This window comes from Mytilus trossulus, chromosome 2, assembly GCF_036588685.1.
Source record: "Mytilus trossulus isolate FHL-02 chromosome 2, PNRI_Mtr1.1.1.hap1, whole genome shotgun sequence".
NCBI classification, from domain to species: Eukaryota; Metazoa; Mollusca; class Bivalvia; order Mytilida; family Mytilidae; genus Mytilus; species Mytilus trossulus.
Genome location: NC_086374.1, coordinates 9,960,432 through 9,980,497, shown reverse-complemented (window position 1 = coordinate 9,980,497; position 20,066 = coordinate 9,960,432). Strand labels below are relative to the sequence as shown.

At 31.8% G+C, this 20,066-nt stretch overlaps 1 protein-coding gene across 1 annotated transcript; it reads right to left on the bottom strand.

Annotated features, from left to right (window-relative positions):
• Nucleotides 1-14,827: 14,827 nt before the first annotated feature.
• On the bottom strand, nt 14,828-18,538 carry LOC134706451 (uncharacterized). The gene is made up of 3 exons (XM_063565402.1): nt 18,426-18,538; nt 16,739-16,925; nt 14,828-16,122 (listed from the first exon to the last, which is right to left on the bottom strand). Exons 1-3 carry the CDS (start codon nt 18,495-18,497, stop codon nt 15,146-15,148), a joined length of 1,236 nt encoding a protein of 411 aa, XP_063421472.1. The 5' UTR covers nt 18,498-18,538; the 3' UTR covers nt 14,828-15,145.
• Between the last annotated feature and the right edge of the window lie 1,528 nt (nt 18,539-20,066).

The following is a 20,066-nucleotide window of genomic DNA, read 5'->3' as shown; positions in this document are numbered from 1 at the left end:
TTGGAAAATGCCGGAACTGAGATCTCTGAAAAGCTTAGAAGTGTTGTATTACCATCCCGTGTGGCTATATCATTCACATACCTGGGTGGTTTTGTTTTGATATCAAATCCTTCAAACGACGTTGAGATTTCATTAACAGAACTGGCAGAGTCGTAGGCGAAACCAAACATGCCTCTGTATTTCCTCGTACTCGATTGAGAAACTCAAAATCATCAAAGTTATATGTTTGTGAAGAGACAACTGCAGGGAAACCCAAGTCAGAACCTTTAAATGTAATTTCATAGTTCTGATAGCTGTAGAAATGTTTTGTTTCCTTCTTCTTTTTTAAGCGTAAAATTTCATCATGCTTGTATCTGACAATAACTTTAAATGTTTTTTTTGCAATATCATGTGGCGTCAAAGAAGTTGATAGATCGAATGAAATCAAACGTCCATCAGCAACATATTCCACTGAACTTCCATAGGCGGAGAAATCCGTGTTCTTAATGTAAACTACAAAATATAGGTTACTTTGACATATCTCATCAACGTAAATAAGTTTGTACTAATATGTCGATATAGGAAACAAAAATAGCTAGCCCTTTATAAGTACAAATATTGCAGATACTATGAGATTTTGTTTAAAGTTATTAAATATAGTACTATGTTACAAATGATGTTGTATTATTTCAAACATAAGACCGGTTGAAATAAAACGTTTCGAGGATTGAAAAACAATATAACACCAGTTCGAACCTGCCATACTCTCATAAATCTTTTCCATGATAGGATAATAGTATTACTTGTCTTTACTAAGACTTCTTTCTGTTTAAAGTCTTACAAATTGTGAATGCATTTTTTTTTATCTCTTGTTGTTTATTTTAGTTCACGTGGCTGTTGGAAAACAAGTTGTTGTGATACTGTTTGATAATAAAAGATGTGTTTATTACGATTACTTACAAGATGTGACAGAAATATTATCTACAAACCATGTAGAATGATAGTGACTGCCAAAATATTGGTTTTTGTTCATTTTAAAGTTGGCTTTGATATAGGTTTTTATACGCCCTTTTGCTACAGTGATGGTCTCAAACTTCATATGAGGGAGATCACTATTGGCCGAGTCAAAGGCTACTGATGGCAATCTCTGTAATCAAGGATATAAAATATAAAGCATTCAGTGGCCAGTTCTGAAAATCATACCAAACAAAAAGGTTTTGTATAGCTTCCTCTAGCAGTTCATGCATATGCTTTACACATAGGATTTTTATTCATTTTACTTTCTATTGATAAATAGGAATATAAAGTAAAATCACAAAAGTACTGAACGTCGTGGAAAATTCAAAATGGAAAGTCTCTAATTAAAATGCAATATCAATGGAATGGACAACACCTGTCATATTGCTCACTTGGTACAGTCATTTTTTATGTAGAAAATGGTGAATTGAACCAGGATTCATGACTAGCTAAACCTTTCACCTATATAACAGTTGCATCAAATTCCACTATATTGACAACAGTGCGTGAAAAAACAAACACACAATAGGTAAAAATGTCAAATTAAAGGTACAGCAGTCTACATTGTGTTATCACTATATAAAACAAACAAAAGTTTCAAAAATTTAACAAAAGGCATACATAAAAATAAACAACCTCATTTTGCTTTTTAATTATGCGATTTTTATTTATCTATGTAAAATCCCCCCATAAAGGATAGAAAGATTTTAAGTTCAGGCGTAGAATCGCTTGTTGACATAACACAGTTAGAATATAACAATTTAGTCGTTCAAAGTATGACGGGATACACAAGAACAGAGTCAATTTAAAATGTAAACAACGTCAGTATGCAGAATCTATACTTCAAGACCATCGTGTATTATTTGTGAATTTCATACGGAAAATTCATCAACAAGGTCTTGGTAGCTTCCGATAAACTTTTTTTAGAAAAATATAAGAACTTCTTTGACATACCTCTGGTTCATCAACTTTCTGCTCAGACACAGATGACGTTTTACAAAGTCTGACTAGGAGCTGCAATTTACATTATTTATGGAAAATACATTGCCTTATATCGTTTATTTTGTTGACTAGTATATATTGAAAAGTTATAAATTTTGTCCAAGCTCTGCGTAAAATAGGGAGAAAATGAGGCTGAAAATGCATCAAATATTTTTATTCGAAATGAATATTCATATTTTGGCCATTTAAACATCAAATTGTACAAAAAATGATTTCCATAGTTTCACTGATATCGATGAATATTTGTGAAACACTGAAACCGGTAGGAAAGTATGGATAACATAACGAAACATTTGGATGTTTTATTAATAAACAAAGTGTGAATATTCAAAGAGATTATTAATATTGGATGCATTTTCAGCCTTTTTTCAGCCTTATGTTTTTAACGGTCGTATACTCATTTATTTCGAAATAAATAGGATAAAAAAAAATGAAAATAAATTATATTGACTTTATGACATTCTACAATGTGCTATTGTCATTTGTATTTTTAAGATGATGATGTAAAAGATTGTTTACCTTGTTATAATCAAACGATGTGTACACGCTTCCAAATACTGAAAGCGATAAAACTAGATAAATGATACTCATCTTTGTTCTTGAATGTTTCTAGTTGTTCAACGAAGCAAACTTGTTAGATAAAAGAGATTATTAAAAGTATTTTGTTCGCCTACTTTCTGGCTAATTATCTATTTATGACAATTTCTGTCAAAAACCCACTCACTAATATTTCAAAAATAACCAATTACACAGTTGAACGGCAAATGATTTAATGGCTTCTAAGTTCAAGACATTGGTCACGTGATAAAAGGTCAGAGTTTACGATTTTTTTGTAAACGTGCATGCCTCGTGGTTTTCGGACTCGTATCGTCTTATTTGTACTCGTACATTAATAAAAACCAGAGTGTTCAATTCTAGATTGAATAAGCTTTCTTATTTTATATAATTATAATAAAAAAGTATTGTTAAAATGTTATAAATTCACGAGCGAAGTGAAACTTTTTTTCTGAAAATTTGCGTAGGTCCACGGAAAATCCTTAATAAATCCTTAAATAGGTTTGGTAACGTGTTGAGAGGTATAAAATATGAAGTAAAACCATTTTTTGCTCCTAATATTACAATATTAGATCACAAAAACCCCGGATACGCAATTCTGTCAGATTATTCGTGGCGAAGCGGAGATCAAAGGGAGATAACTCGGTACGCGCATCGTAGGAAATTGCAAGTTCACAACAGTAAATATGAGTAAAATTAATGATTGCAGATCTATTTCGACGAGTTCTTGAATACCTTTCAATATTCCATGTTCCCCTACTGTTGTAACATTAAAATAGTCATGGAAATGTTGAATATGACATTTTTTTCAAGTTCTTACAGGTTTTTGAACACTTCCAAAGAAGACAATTACCAACATTTTATATCAGACTGACTCTCTGAAACTTGAATTTAATGTATATATATTCTCAAACACCCTTTTAGTATATAGAAGGATACAAGATGGGTTTATCAGTCATTTGTCAGAAGAACATGTGTAACAATAGAGGCAGAAGCAGAAGATTACATTTAAACAAACAAAAATATGGAAAAAAAGGAAATATAAAGTCTTCAAAATTGTGACCATTACCATAGATTGAAAATAAAATCAATCTGAAGTAGCCAGAAGTACATGTGCAATTTTTGTTTTATTATAGCTGCTTTAAGATACAGTTGCAGATCTTAGGGAGTCTGATGATTGGAACCAGCTGCTCTTTTTATGGAAGATTTATTAATGCATTTGAATGGGATCATGCATATAGTTGGAACCCTCCTTTTTATCCTTGGTTGAGAATACCACCACTTATGTTTAAAATTTTCTGGATTCACCCTGAGATAAGAAACTACATAAGTTGTACAAGTTCTGTTGCTTGCCTTAATCAAGAGAAAAAAATCTGAACATTCAAAGAACCAGAAAGGGATTTAAAACATTATAATCAACACAAAGATCACTGAACAAAAGCTGTATTGTAATTTGATATATCCTGCAGTTGTCATAAATCCTGTTATATGTAATATTTGAAGTTTTGCTTTATATTTTTTCTTCTTTCTTATATTTGAATTCAAAAGTCCTGCAACCAACTGTTAAGTCCTTGATAATCAATTATTGATTGGATAATAACATCAGCTGACCAGTAAATAAAATTTGAAAATGCTTTGTTGAAATAAAATAGTGGTATTATGTCATTAGATATACTGAATCAACTTCAAATTTAATCCAAATTCACATTTACCTGCTCTAAAATGCATAGTCAATTGGACTACAAAAACCTGAGACTACTTCAATGTATAACATAGAGATTGTGGTCACCTCCCATATTATAGTAGTCTTAAACAAAAACAAAACTGACTTCACTTAAATACAGTATGTTCAGAACTTTTTTGAAAAAGGACAAAGTTCTTTAAGAAATTTATTATTCTGATATCAGAAATAATCTCATAGTATCAAAGCAGAATGTCAGTTCTTTTAATTGAGATAACCAGTTTAATCACATTATTTACTTTTATAAAAACAAAAACTCATGACATTATCTGGATTTACAATCATTGACTAAGCTTGTCATCAACTCACTTACTTTACAAATGCTTTTAAAAGTTAACCTGTCAGTACTAAAATAAAGAAATGTGGTATAAGACAAGATATTCTATTCCAATTAAAGGGCATATGAAGAGCAAAGTAATGTACATGTATTACAATGATTTATATATATATGTGCATATATAATGGATCAATGATGTTGAAATAAATCAGATAAATATGGAGATAACCAACTCAATTCTTAGATTTTAAACCACAGCTAGTTCAGAGCCACACATATATTTGAAAAGGCATATAATAATTATATCTTCAATTAACAGGCAAACATTCCCAAATGCCCAATTAAAACATTATCTGTACTCTCTATATATATATTGATAACTTTCTGAGTTCAAAACATTTATTTTAAATTGCAGCACAGTCACTTTTCAATGCCTCTAGGTTTTCTTGAATAAAAAGCCAATTAGATTTGTCACTTGTGCTTAACTTTTCAATTTTTTTTACAACTTATTATTATATTATCATTAAATTCTTTTCTTAAAAACTTATAAAGGGGAAACTGACTTTTATGGTATAGTTGCCAATGACATAACAGCCTGGAAACTTATCACCCAGAGTCCAAGTCTCTGTTAGCAGTGACAGTTAAATTACAAGTCACTTGACAAACATCAACAATCAATACATTCCATTGTTTTAAGGCAAATGAGGAAAATAAGAGTAACAATAGCTTTTGCCTTACTACATGCACAAGAGAATATTAGAAATTATAATATAAATTAGTACATATCAGAGGCAAAAAAGACAGGACTTAGCCACTGGACTTTTAGTAAAGTATCCTTACTAACCCTTAGAGGAGCTGCTGTATACTAGAAAAAAGTATGTTGATGATTTGACCCCATCAATCAGCATTTTAGCATTACATTATTGTCAAATGCTATCTGCTCTATTTGTTCCAACCTGTCATGAGAGTAAAAATGTATACCTAGGGTGGGAATTAAACCCATGTACGTTCATTTACTTTTATTGTTCTTTGTGTACACAAAATGTACATGTCCATGAAATATATCACAGTCAAATGCAAAAAAATGCGGTAATGTATCATTACACCCTCATTAGTTAAGGACCAAGTAAAAGAAGTCCCTGCACCTACCTAGACGTTTTTCTTGGGTAAGATTTATTATATAACTATTGAAAGTATAACACCATAAAGGTTATTGGTAAGAATATAGTAACATCAACGTGCAATTCAAGTAAACAAACTGTCAAACATAAACAATCTACCACGTGTTTGTCTGCTGTGCTTGAATTCAAAACGATCCATCAGGCTTATTTACACGAATTTTTGCTCAAGCAGACAGTTAAATATGTCCGTTTACCTTATGGGGTCTGTTAAGAATGTATTTGCTGTTATAAATTGTGTATGCATGGAAATATAAGGAAGATAACATTGATTTTTACCGTAACTTTTGAATACACAACATTCCCAAGGTATCCCCACAAAACACATGGCTACTTTGTAACGACGGCTGGTAACGTGTAGCCACTTTCTAACGGCAAATGCAATTGGATGATCTTCAAAGATCAATAATAAAATTGCTAATAAATGATTGGATACGAGATTCTGTCAGATTATAAATAGGTGAAAAAATGTAAACATTGAAATCCGCCATCTTGACGTAGGAAACAAACTAATTTTCAGTCTTGGATTAAAGGACATTGCGCACATTGCCAGCGTATCATGCATAAACAGTCATCTGCAAATATATCTTTCAATTTGTGTTTTACACTTACTTTTCTATGTTTTAGTTAATTTAATGTTTTAATTTACTACAGAATGCGACATCGTTCTCAAAGATGCCGTAGAAAAAATTATAGGTGGCGCTGTTTGTGGGCGTAAACATTTTACATACGGGTTCTTTTTTTGTCGACAAATTGACCTCTATCTGTCAGATTCAGGCGTTTGCCTTCCAACTGTACAGGAAAATGTCATCTGAAAAAAACAAATTATGATTACAAACATTATTTTTTAGCAATTTTAAAACTTTAAACATATACTGAGTTAGATTTTTTTTGTGATTTTACTTTTTAAAGGTTGTTTATGTGTAATTTTACGAATCATTTGTCTGCCAGCTACACTTGTTAAGATCAAATTATAGATTCAAATTTTCACAATTAGAATAATATATGATGATATGCATTTATTTCCACACCACTTCAAATGATAATGCCTTGTCATGTTAGATATATCGTGGTTTTCGACTAGCGTGAACAAAATAAACAAAAATCTCAACACATTAAACTTGTAGAAACTTCTATTTTTTTTACTCCAAACACACATATCATTTTAATTTTGAATTCATATTTTGTTTTTTATCTTGCATTTTATGGAAGCCGAACAGACCATATTAAAATCAAAAACACTCAAACATAAAAACATAATAACTCAAAATCGAATTATAGCAAAAACAAATTGAAATAAAAAAAGCAAAACTGGCCGTTTTAACAATAAGCTTAATACGTTCATGTAGTGTATAGTATAGTAAGCTAGACATGCTATTTACGTTCACTGTCATCGCATGAAATATTTACACAAGTTTACTTCTTTATGGCTACGAAATATTGGTGGTGATCATATGATGGTGGGTATTATATATATATATATATATATATACAACTCGTCTAAACATCAACCCAACAATGTTAGATCTGTAAATTTGCTTTCGCAAATTTTTGGTTCTTCCCTCGCCGGGATTCGAACCCATGCTACTGTGATATCGTGACACCAAATCGCCTGCACTGTAGCCGTCCCGCTAGACCACACGACCACCTGGCCTCTCAAAAAAAGAGCTTTCGGTGGCCATATGTTACCTTTCCACGTCAGTTTTAATCTAGCGGCGTACTACAGTACATGATATATAAGGCATGAAGATGTTATTGTTACAGATCAGCTAAATTATCTATAGTAAAGGATCCTACAAATTAATGTAAGATACAGTCACAGAAAATAATTATATTCATAACATATTTTACACCGGCGCATTTTTGCGCCTGTCCCAAGTCAGGAACCTCTAGCCTTTGTTAGTCTTGTATTATTTTAATTGTAGTGTCTTGTTAACAATTTGGAAATAAGTATGGCGTTCATTATTACTGAACTAGTAGATATTTGTTAAGGGGCCAGCTGAAGGACGCCTTCGAGTGCGTGAATTTCTCGCTACATTGAAGACCTGCTGGTAACCTTCTGCTGTTGTCTTTTTCTATGGTCGGGTTGTTGTCAATGTGACACATTCCCCATTTTCATACTGAATTTTATATATATTTTTTAAACGTGTTTTTTTTTTATATATAATTATTTAATTTCATGAAACCTGTGAAATTACATACTGCAGTATTCGATGCACATTATAAAAAATGAAGTTAAACTTGAAAGATCAATCAAGCCATACGGATATAATAAGATATACATATAAATATTACAAATGATTTTGTTAATAAAATTGAATAAAAGCTGCTTCTTACAAATTCCATTTTTGATCTATTTTTACTTTTTGTACAGGGGTTAAAACATACAGAGTATTTTCTATATTAATCAAATACTTCAAATATTCTATTCCACCATATTTTAGAGTTCTTACATCTACTTTCGTATAGATAGTATTTGAATAACAGCGAAACATTATTAACTATTATACTGTTGACAAAATCCTCCGACACACCTAAAATGACTTCTTTTGCATTTAATTCAATTTCTGAACAAAATGTACATAGTTCAGTTTCTTTTAATTTACCTTTCTATAAAAATGAATTACATGATAGAATTCTATGAACAACCTTAAATTGAAAGTTTAGTAAAAAAAGTATTTCTGGTTATAATTAAGGGCATGGAATATATAGCATTCCAATCTTCAATCTGCATATTTAAATCTTTGTCCCTTTTTTCACGGGAAGATAAAGATATCACTTTATTATCCTCAAAAACATATGTATAGAAAAATTTACAAAATTTTGGTTCCTTTTTCAATTTATCTATTTAATTATTTTCATTAATTTCCAGTTTTGAACTACCTTCTATTATACTTTTCCATCTGTTCAGAATCGCATGTCATCCTGCAATCCATTTTGATGTTCGGGTTCAATCATATGGACATTGGGCAGAATTTCCAAAAAAAATCAGCTTAAAGCTTATTTTTTAACATGGAGAAATTTACCAGGATATCATACCAAAACGGATTAACTTTTTCTGCTTTATAAAGCAATGATCCCTCTTGACTCAAGTGTAAAGTGTTGTCCCCTCAAAACATTTTTTTTTATAGAACTAAGTAACAAGACTTTCCAAGGAGATTAATTTTGGGGATTTAATAATTTATACAGCCAAGACATTGTTACACTATAGAAAAAATAATAAATATTAGGCATCTAAAGACCACCATTATTATGACTGCCCTTTTCACTTTATCCGGTTAACCTTTCCATAAAAAGCTGAAAAATATATTCTGAACCTCTTTCAAAACCCCTTCTTGGGGATTAGGAAAGACAGTCAGATTTTGAATTAAAATGGAAAGAGCTAAAATGACTACAACCCTTTCAATATATGTTAGTTTCTCTTTAAGCACAATTATTGCGTAATGCCTTGCTATGTTTATCTTGGCTATATAATTACACAAATTCCACTTTAGCAAGCTCAAACCATATACCAAACAGTTCAAACCTCCCAGAATGGTTCCAAACAAGTTTTTTTTTTCTGGCAAAAATTTTTCCATACTTCACTTTTTTGACCCAATCCATATGGCTTCGGTTTTGTCAACATTACACCTAGGTCTAGCACATTCTGAAAATGTATCAAACAAATATAAACACTGATTTAGGGATTTTTAGTCACCATCCGCGACTACAGAAGAATCGTTTGCGTATTGACTCATTAATTGTTACACCGCCAACATCAGGGTCATTAGTAATAGCTTCACTTAGTAATTCAAGTACTAAAATAAAAAGAAAAGGAGATAGAGGATCATCCCCTTAACAGACACCCCATTTTAATGAAAATAATTCTGAAATATTCCCATTATTTAAAACCGCACTAGAGACATCACAGAAACATGCCTTAATCCAACTTATAAATGTATGGTCAAAGCCATAAATCTTCAAAGCCTCATTTACAAAAAAACACTCAACTGTGTCGAAAGCTTTTCCCAAAATCTACTAAAAGTAAAAGTCCAGGAATGACGTTTTCTCCCATTTTTTCTATCAGATCATAAACAAATCTTGTACATTCGCCTATATACATACCTTTGAGAAAACCTTTTTGTGCTTGACTAATAATGTTTACCAAGACCTTTTTAAATCTTTTTGCAAGACTTGCTGTAGCTATCTTACAGTCTACACATAGCAGTGTGATTGGTCGCCAGTTCTTCAGTTAACATTTTTTTACTTACCCTCCTTTGGTATACAGGTAATGAGTCTCTGTGTGATTAAGAACTTTCCATATTCTAAAGACTCAATTATACATCTAACTAGTGGTACACAGGCAAAATTTGCTCACGTGAATTTCACATGAATCTCACTTGAAATTCACCAGAAAAATTCACGTGAGATTCACCTCAAACGAGCTTATACATGAAACTCATGTGAAAATATTCATGTGAATTGAGATTCACATAATTATCACGTTAAAAAATTTAAAAGAATTTTACGTGAACTTTCAATAAATAAATATTGGTATTTTCAGGATTTTGCTTGAGTTTAAAAATTTAGATATTGTTTGAATTACTTTATTTTAAAAATTCATGGGAATTTCACGTGAACAAATTTCATGTTATTTTTATATAAAATTCACATGAATTTCACATGAGATTCATGTGAAACTTACATTTATTGATTTCATGTGAGTTTCACGTGTAAGCTTGTTTGAGGTGAAATTCATATGAATTTAAATTCACGTGAAATTAATGTGAATCAAATTTGCCTGTGTATTTCAATAGCATTCGATAAAAAAATATTGTTAAACTGAACAAAGAATACATCTATTCTAGGTGATTTAGAGTTCTTCGTGTGTTTAAGAGAAGACAGACATTCCTACAACGATAAAGGTCCTTCACAGGAAGCCACCTCTTCTCTTCTCTCTTGTAATAAAAGTAGTGTCATGCTGAAGAAATGTGCTCCTGTGAGTTTCAAGCTAGGTTAGAACTAGTATACATTTTTTATAAAATTATTTTTGTTCATTTCTAAAAGTACATGGATCCTTTATCTCAGATTCGTCCTCCAGAATTAGTTTGTGAATATTTTTTCGGTGCAATGTTTTTGTTTTCCAGATTTCAAAAATAGTTACTTCCCATAGCCAGAAATTAGAAGTGGTTTTACTAATTAATATTCATGAAATATAAATGAGAATTGTACCACGTGATAGTAGCTTGAACTGGACTTGTTTGATAGGCTTGATATCAATAAAATCTTTAAAACACGGATATTATAAGTTGCCCGTCACAGAGTCATTATTTACAATCACTTTGATATTTCCGTAAAGTTGTCAGGCGGTCAAAATCAAAACAATGAACGCAAATTAAGTGAATTTTTCGTGCCTTCGTGAGTTAATTCTTCTTGAAATAGTGACATTTTAATTTTACGTGGGAACCTAGAGTTTAACGACTACACATACAAGGTTTGGACTTGCTTACTCTTTGGAAATTCAAGTTTCAAATTTCACCCCGACAACCTGTTTTTTTAATAACCTTGTGAGCCAATTTTCAACACGAAGTTTGTCAGTTTGTTTTAGATGTATGAGTTTGACTGTTCCTTTGGTATCTTTCGTCCCTCTTTTATTACCACTGGTTGGATGTCTCTGCTGATGGACATTTTGTCCCCGAGGACATCTTCCGCCCAGTAGCAAAACTACAATTGCATGAACCTACGAAGATCTAACAGGAAACTGGCTCGGACGTCGCCCAGTAGCTATGGCGTTGTCAATTTGTTTAAGATGTATGAGTTTGACTGTCCCTTTGGTATCTTTCGTCCCTCTTTTATTACCACGGGGTCGATGTCTCTGCTGGTGGACATTTTGTCCCCGAGGACATCATCCGCCCAGTAGCAAAACTACAATTGCATGAACCTACGAAGATCTAACAGGAAACTGGCTCGGACGTCGCCCAGTAGCCATGGCGTTGTCAGTTTGTTTTAGATGTATGAGCTTGACTGTCCATTTGGTATCTTTCGTCCATCTTTTGCAAATTTGACGTTTCAGCCTTTTTAGCCTGTATTTTAACAATGATAAAAGCCTCTCGCTTCGATTTTTAAAACAGCTCAGGAACCTGTATTTTTGCATCAACAGTCATTATGTTTCGTTTAAATGGTGTTTATTGTTGTGTATATTCATTTACAGCCCCGGCAACCTGTCAAAATTAAAACAGACATTTTTTCAAAATTCCCTATCATTTTAATGTAATTTCCGTGACCCGTATCCGATTTCTTTAGTAAAATATTCAAATAAGCAAAGTGGCGTTGATTTCTGGATATGCCTATTCTCCCTCTACTTGTCATCTTGCCTTTGCTCTTGTATTAATCACTCTCACATTTTTTTCTCTTATTATTTGTAATTCTAGTTCCAACCCTTCTCTTTCTTGGTGTATTGAGGGCATGTTATTCTCTTAGAGTTTTTGATCTAATAATAATTTCTTATATAATAATTATTTTTCTCTTATATTTTGTGCCTTCTGAAATGACAAAAATGAGATTGCAGATCCGCGAATTTTCATCTTAATCATATCCCATACAAACTGATAGCTTATATTAAACTGTTTATCCTCTGCCTCAATATCCATAGACGGATCAGATGCATATTCTTCAATGACATATCCTCATAATTTTATATCATCTTCAACTTTTTCAATAAACTCAGTTTCATTCAAAAGACTGTTATGGAATTTCCATGTTTTAAATCTATTTATACCGGAGAATGATCAGATCTAAAATTAATTCCTGCGATTTGGACCCCGTCATAAATACCTCTTTTCAAAATGGTGTTGCAGGCGCAATATATCTAATATATCAAGGTCATGAACGACCTCATAAAATTCAAAATGGAAATGGGGAATGTGTCAAAGAGACAACAATGAACGCCATACTAATTTCCAAATTGTACCAAAGAAACTAAAATTAAAATAATACAAGACTAACAAAGGCAAGAGGCTCCTGACTTTGGACAGGCGCAACAATGCGACGGGGTTAAACATGTTAATGAGATCTCAACCCTCCCCTATACCTCTAGTCAATGTAGAACAATAAACGCAGAACTAGTATATATTTGTTTAGGGGCAAGCTGAAGGACGCTTCCGGGTGCGGGAATTTCTCGCTACATTGAAAACCTGTTGTTGACCTTCTGCTGTTGTTTTTTCTATGGTCGGGTTGTTGTTTCTTTGACACATTCCCCATTTTCATTCTCAATTTTAACTATATAATAACTCATCCCAACTTCTTTCAGTATTTTCCTGACTATCAATCAGTTCCTTGCACAATCAGATGCATGCAAAAAATGAGACAACTCTGTGTCAAAGTTAAAATGAATTAAAATTATCATGATTACATGTTAATATGATGCGTCCAGTAATGATAAGGCAATGCATATCATTTAATACATTAAGCATGATATTAAAAAATCAAGTATTAATTATTATCATACCTAAGGACATATGTTTATAGGATATTGTGTCCAGGACACATTCAAATAAGTAAGAATTGTCCATAAACAGCATTTACTATCCAGTGGACATTATTTCAAGGAGGACATCATACAATCCTACATATATACCTAACTAGAGATTGCCTAGTAACAGTATTACACTCAAAAGTAAAAAACTAACAACTGAAATCCGAGAAAAAGTTATCTACATCTGTGAATGCATGTAACATGCATGACATGCACAAAGTCTCTGACTTTTTATTACATCTTAACACTAAATCAATTGGATGTTGGATTTGTACTGATAATTTAGTTTTAAATGATTTTTCATTAGTTGTTAATTGTTTTGAACTAGCTTTCAGGAACTACGAGAACCTTCATTGTTTATTTGTTGTTCACCTATCCGTCCACGTACACTCTGTGTTTTTAAAGATATATTTGTGTTCACATACATCTGATGGGTTAAGCCTTTTTCAACTCATTTTTTATAGTTTGTTCTTATGTTGTACTGTAACACCGTGGTTTTTGGATGGTTAGTATCCCGTTAACATGCACCACATTATGTATTCATATGCCTGTCCCAAGTCAGGAGCCTTTATTTCAGTGATTGTCGTTTGTTAGAAGTAAGAAATATCCTTTAACTTTTCATTCCGCTATAAAGATGATATCCTCTCACTAACTATTACAAAATTGGGTGACTATGTTGAACGCATTTTATCCTATCAAACTAGAGATAAAGGATACAACGAATACAGTTAAGTCTGCCTTATATCTTGACTTTCATCTAGAAGTTGACAATGAGGGTCAGTTGAAATTAAACCTACGACAAAAGATTTCAGCCACCAAACTGTGAATTTTCCAATCCCGTTTCTTTTTACGAATATGACCTTCCGAATAAGACTACTTAATAACACGAGCAACATGACGGGTGCGACATGTACAGCAGAATTTGATTACCCTTCCGGATCACCAGAGATCGCACCCATTTTTGTTTTGTGGGCTTCGTGTTGCTCAGTCTATTTTGTGTCGTGTGTACAATTATTTGTTTGTTTGTCTTTTTTTCTTTTTTAGCCATGGCGTTGTCTGTATATTTTCTATCAATGACTTTGAATTTACTTCTGGTATCTTTCGTTACTGTTGTGCTGCTTTGTTACTTTTTTGTATATAAATTAGGCCGTTAGTTCACACGTTTAGATTGTTTTATCGTCATTTTGGGGTCTTGCATAGCTGAGTATGCAGTATACACTATGATCATTGTTGAAGGTGGTATGGTGATTATAGGATTTGGTCTCTTATCTCATTGACAATCATACAACATCTTCTATTTTATATAAAATACAATATAAAGGTATTCAAAGCCCCTCTGAATCAAAACAATTTGTACACTTTTGTACGGAATCCTCAGACTCGATTGCAACTGCTGTTTTTGTGTAATAGTAAAATGTTAAGAAAAAAATAGTCCAATATCAATAAAACACAGATTTATTTTTAACTTATTTTACACATGGTGTTATCTCTGAATTGTACAGATGTCTTTGTCCATGATTTGTAAAATTCAATGATACTTTGATACAGTTATCAATGTCTAAAAGCACCCATACGATTCGTTCTACCAAGGATTTAATTTGCTTCGTCGATGTTTGTGTTATGTGTACTATTGTTTGTCTGTTTGTCTTTTTCATTTTTTAACCATAGCGTTGTCAGTTTATTTTCGATTTATGAGTATGACTGTTCCTCTGGTGTTTTCTCGTTCCTCTTTTAATGACTATGTAAGCTTGATATTTATTACTGGTGTGTAACAAGAAAGATAATCAAAAGACGCGCATATACAACTGTGTTTTATTTGTTTATCATAATTTCTTTTTTAGTCGAACCTTAAGCTAAGGTTCTATTCAAGTACTAAATATTTATTACAAAAACATATTTTTTCTTTTTTCGACTTTGAACTTTTTGTCTCCGTCTAAACAAGTTGCTACACAGTAATATGTCCCAGCCTGTCTGTCACTTTTTTCAACAAAGACTAGAGTTTGCACTGTTTCGAATTCATTGTAGATCGGGTAAACATTCTTGGTAACTTCTACCCTGTCATCAGACTTTGTTGTTTGTAGGAATAATTCAACTTTGGCATTTCTAAAACCAAATACTCTGCATATTAATGTTGGCTTTTCTGCGTCACCACTTTCCTCAAAATTTGTTATGATTAATCCAGTTAGAGGAAAGAAAGGCTTTTTGAGGCTTAAACCATTGTAAAGATAGCTCGTTAGTTCAAAAACATACTTGATATCTACGTTTAACCTGTTAGTTGTAGAAACTGTTACTTTTAACAAACCATGATACCGTCTCTTGGTGTCTTCCACTAAATCAATATTGACAACCTTAAGCTTGTTTAAAAATGCAGGAACTGAGATTTCTGAATAGGTGAGCAGTGTAGTATTACCATCTCGTGTGGCTATATCGTTCATATACCTGGTTGGTTTTGTTTTGATTTCGAACCCTTCAAACGACGTGGAGATTTCATTAACAGAACTTTCAGAGTCGTGGTCGAAACCAAACATGCCTCTGTATTTCCTTGTACTCGATTGCTTAGCTATGAAAAACTCAAAATCATCAAAGTTATATGTTTGTGAAGGGAAAACTGCAGGGAAACCCAAGTCAGAACCTTTGAATGTAATTTCATAGTTCTGATAGCTGTAGAAATGTTTTGATTCCTTCTTCTTTTTTAAGCGTAAAAAATCATCATGCTTGTATCTGACAATAACTTTAAAAGTTGTTTTTGCAATATCATTTGGCGTCAAAGAAGTTGATAGATCGAATGAAATCAAACGTCCATCAGAAACAGACTTCACTGAACTCCCATAGGCGGAGAAATCCTTGTTCTTAATGTAAACTACAAAATAAAAGATTACCTTGGAATATTCATCAAAGAAAATGTTGTGGTGCTTAAATATCGATATAGAAAACGTGAATATTTACCTCTTTATTAGTATTTATTAGCTTGGTCCGTTTCTGTGTGTGGTGCGTTTCGGTGTTGTGTCGTTGTTCTCCTCTTATATTTAATGCGTTTCCCTCGGTTTTAGTTTGTTACCCCGATTTTGTTTTTTGTCCATGGATTTATGAGTTTTGAACAGTAGTATACTACTGTTGCCTTTATTTAGTACAAATATTAAAGATATTATAATACATTGTTTGAAGTTATGGAATGACAAACTCTGTAACAACAGATATTGAGTTATTAACATTAGACCGGTTAAAGTAAAACATTCGAAGAATTAAAAAACAATATAACACAAGTTTAGACCTCTCATTCCTTTGTTAATCTATCCCAAGCCAGGATTTTTATATTTCTAGTCTAGACTTGTTTCTGTTTAGAGTTTTACAAATCGTGAATGCAATTTTTTTATTTTTTTTATTTCTAGTTGTCTATTTTAGTTCACGTGGCTGTTGGAAACAAGTTGTTGCGATATTGTGTGATGATTACAGATGTCTTTATGACGACTACTTACTAGATTGCACAGGAATATTATCTACAAACCATGTAGAATGATAGTCACTGCCGAAATATTGGTTTTTGTTCATTTTAAAGTTAGCTTTGATATAGGTTCCATATCGCCCTTTTGTTACAGTGATGGTCTCAAATTTCATTTGAGGGAGATCACTATTTGCCGAGTCAAAGGCTACTGGTGGCAATCTCTGTAATTAAGGATATGAAATATAAAGCATTCAGTGGCCAGTTCTGAAAATCATACCAAACCAAAAAAATTTGAATAGCTAGCTCTATAAATTCATGCATATGCTTTACACCTAATATTTTTATTCATTTTACCTTCTATAGATTTATAGGAATATAAAGTAAAATCCCAAAAGTACTGAACTCCGAAAAAAATCAAAAGGAAAGTCCCTTATCAAATGGCAAAATCAAAAGCTCAAACAAATCAAACGAATGGATAAAAAAAACTGTCATATTCCTGACTTGGTACAGGCATTTTCTTATGTAGAAAATGTTGGGTTGAACCTGGTTTATTAGCTAGTTTAACCTTTCACCTGTATGACCTGTACAATTACATTGTAATGATAACGATGCGTGAACAAAACAAACACACAAAAGGTAAAAATGTCAAAATAAGGGTACATCAGTCAAAATTGTGTAATCATCTTAATCAAAATATAAAACAAACAAATGTTAAATTAAAACACAAAAAGGCATACATCAAATTCAACAACCTCATTTTGCCTTTGAAGTATACGATTTTATTTATCTATGTTAATTCACCCCATACAGGATCGAAAGATTTCAAGTGCTGCCGTAGAATCGCGCGTTTGACATCACGCAGATAATATATAATAATTTTGTCGTTCAAAGAATCAAAGTACGACGGAATACATAAGTACACAGTCGCGTCAAATAGTTATCATGAAAACAGACTAAATAGTAAAAGTAATATCAATAAAGACAAATAAAAGAACAATGTAACACGTTATTAAGATGATAAACAACGTCAGTTTGCAGAATCTATACTTCAAGACCATGTGTATTATTTGTGAAGTTGATACGGAATATTAATCAGCAAGGTCTTGGAACCCTCCGATGAACGTTTGTAGACAAAAAGAAGACGAGACGTTCTTTGACATACCCGTATTTCATCATCTTTTTTCTCAGACAATGGTGACGTTTTACAAAGTCTGAATAGGAGCTGCAATTTTCATTATATATGGAAATAACATTGCCATGTACCGTTTCTTTTGTCGACTAGTATATATTGAAAAGATATAAATTTTGTCCAAGATGTGCATAGAATAGGGAATAAATAAGGCTGAAAATGCATAAAATGTTTTAAGTCTATATGAATATTCGCATTTTGTCTATTAAAACACCAAATTGTTCAAAAAATTATCTCCATAGTTTCACTGTTCACGCATAGCCATGAATATCTGTAAAATACTGAAACCGGTAGGAAACTATGGATAACATCATAAAACAATTTGATGTTTTATTAAAAGACAAAGTGTGAATATTAATATTGAATATGAATATTGGATGAATTTTTAGCCTTTTTTCAGTCTTGTGTTTATAACTGTCGTATACTCATTTGTTTCAAAAATTAAAAATAAATTAAAAATAACTTGAATACATTCTACAATGTTCTATTGTCATTTGTATTTTTTAAGATGATGATATAAAAGATTGTTTACCTTGTTATATGCAAGCGATGTGTAAACGCTTCCTAATACTGAAAGGGATAAAACTACATAAATGATACTCATCTTTGTTCTCGAATGTCTCTAGTTGTACAATGAAGCAAACTTTATTGGATAAGAGGTTATTAATAGTATTTTGTTCGCCTACTTTCTGGCTAATTATGTATTTATTATAATTTATGTCAAAAGCCATTTTCATAATATTTCAAAAATAACCAATTACATGAACATTTTATCTAAAAATACAAATTATGATTACAAACATTATATTTGTTATTAATTTTATAACATTTAAAGGTGGTTTATGTGTAATTTTACGAATCATTTGTCTGCCAGCTGCACTCATTAAGACCAAATTATAAATTCAAACCTTCACATTTAGCATAATTTCTGATATTATTTTGTGTTTCTCCAGTTACACACCCACTCACATTAGTACAGTGACCGAGTAAGAAAAAGTCGCTTATTTAAAGAGTTTAATTGTCATTCGGACTATACGGCTATAATTGCTTTTACGTAAAATGAAAAATAATCAACATTTATATGATATTTCATACCTTTATATATCAACAATATCAAATTTATTTATCTCAGAAGCATTATTTTAACATTTCAAGCCATATATGAGGCATAACGCCTAATATGCCGGAGCTATTTAAAGCTTAAATTTAATGAATGTCTATCATTTAATTTGAATGTATTGAACCATAAAACTAATTTTTGACTCTTCACATTGAATAATCCGTGAAGCTGATTATGTAAAATGTGAATAGTCAAAAATTAGTTTTATGGTTCAATTATATATCAATATACTAAATAAATAAATGATTGGGAATATGTTAAAGTAATAAAAAGTCAAGAGAATTTCAGAACGCAATTTGGTTCCGAACAATATCTATCACGCTTTGTGCATGCAGACTCCACGCGGCCTTCACGTGATTTTACTATTTTTAGAATAATTGCATAGTAACCAAATGCACTTGATTCAACCTTTACTAATTATGCAACATTTTTGACCTGGTCGTGATTAATGTCCTATAATAAGAACCCATGCAGCTTTCACCTGATTCTCTATTTATAGAAAAATGTCCGAGTAACCTGTCCATATGAACTTGATTGATTCTTATCATGTTATTTATATAGAGCGCCTAAATAAATATCTTATTAACAGAATTTATAGTGTCAGAAATTATATTAATTTATTTATGGCATCTTAAACTGTAAATGCATACTATACGCTTTTATACCACAATATAAAAAATAAAGGCTAATAGGGTGGTAAAGTATAAAGAAATTTTAACAAAATAATTAAACAAAAATAAAGAATACAGACCAATGACATCATAATGGGAAGAATACAGAAATTCGCAACTTCCATTGAAACACTCTTTAGGCAACAGTTGCTATTAGCTCATTGGTGAAGGTCGAAAATGCTTCATTTTACATATTTTTTAAAGCAACTTCTAAATATAATGCATTTGGTTTCGCTCATTGTTGAAGCCCGTAAATGCTTCACTTTTCATATTTTTTCAACAAATTCTAACTAAATATAATGCATTTGATTTTCTCATTGTTGAAGGCCGTAAATGGTTCACTTTTCAAATTTTGCTGTGTCCATATCAACGGCAGCCATTT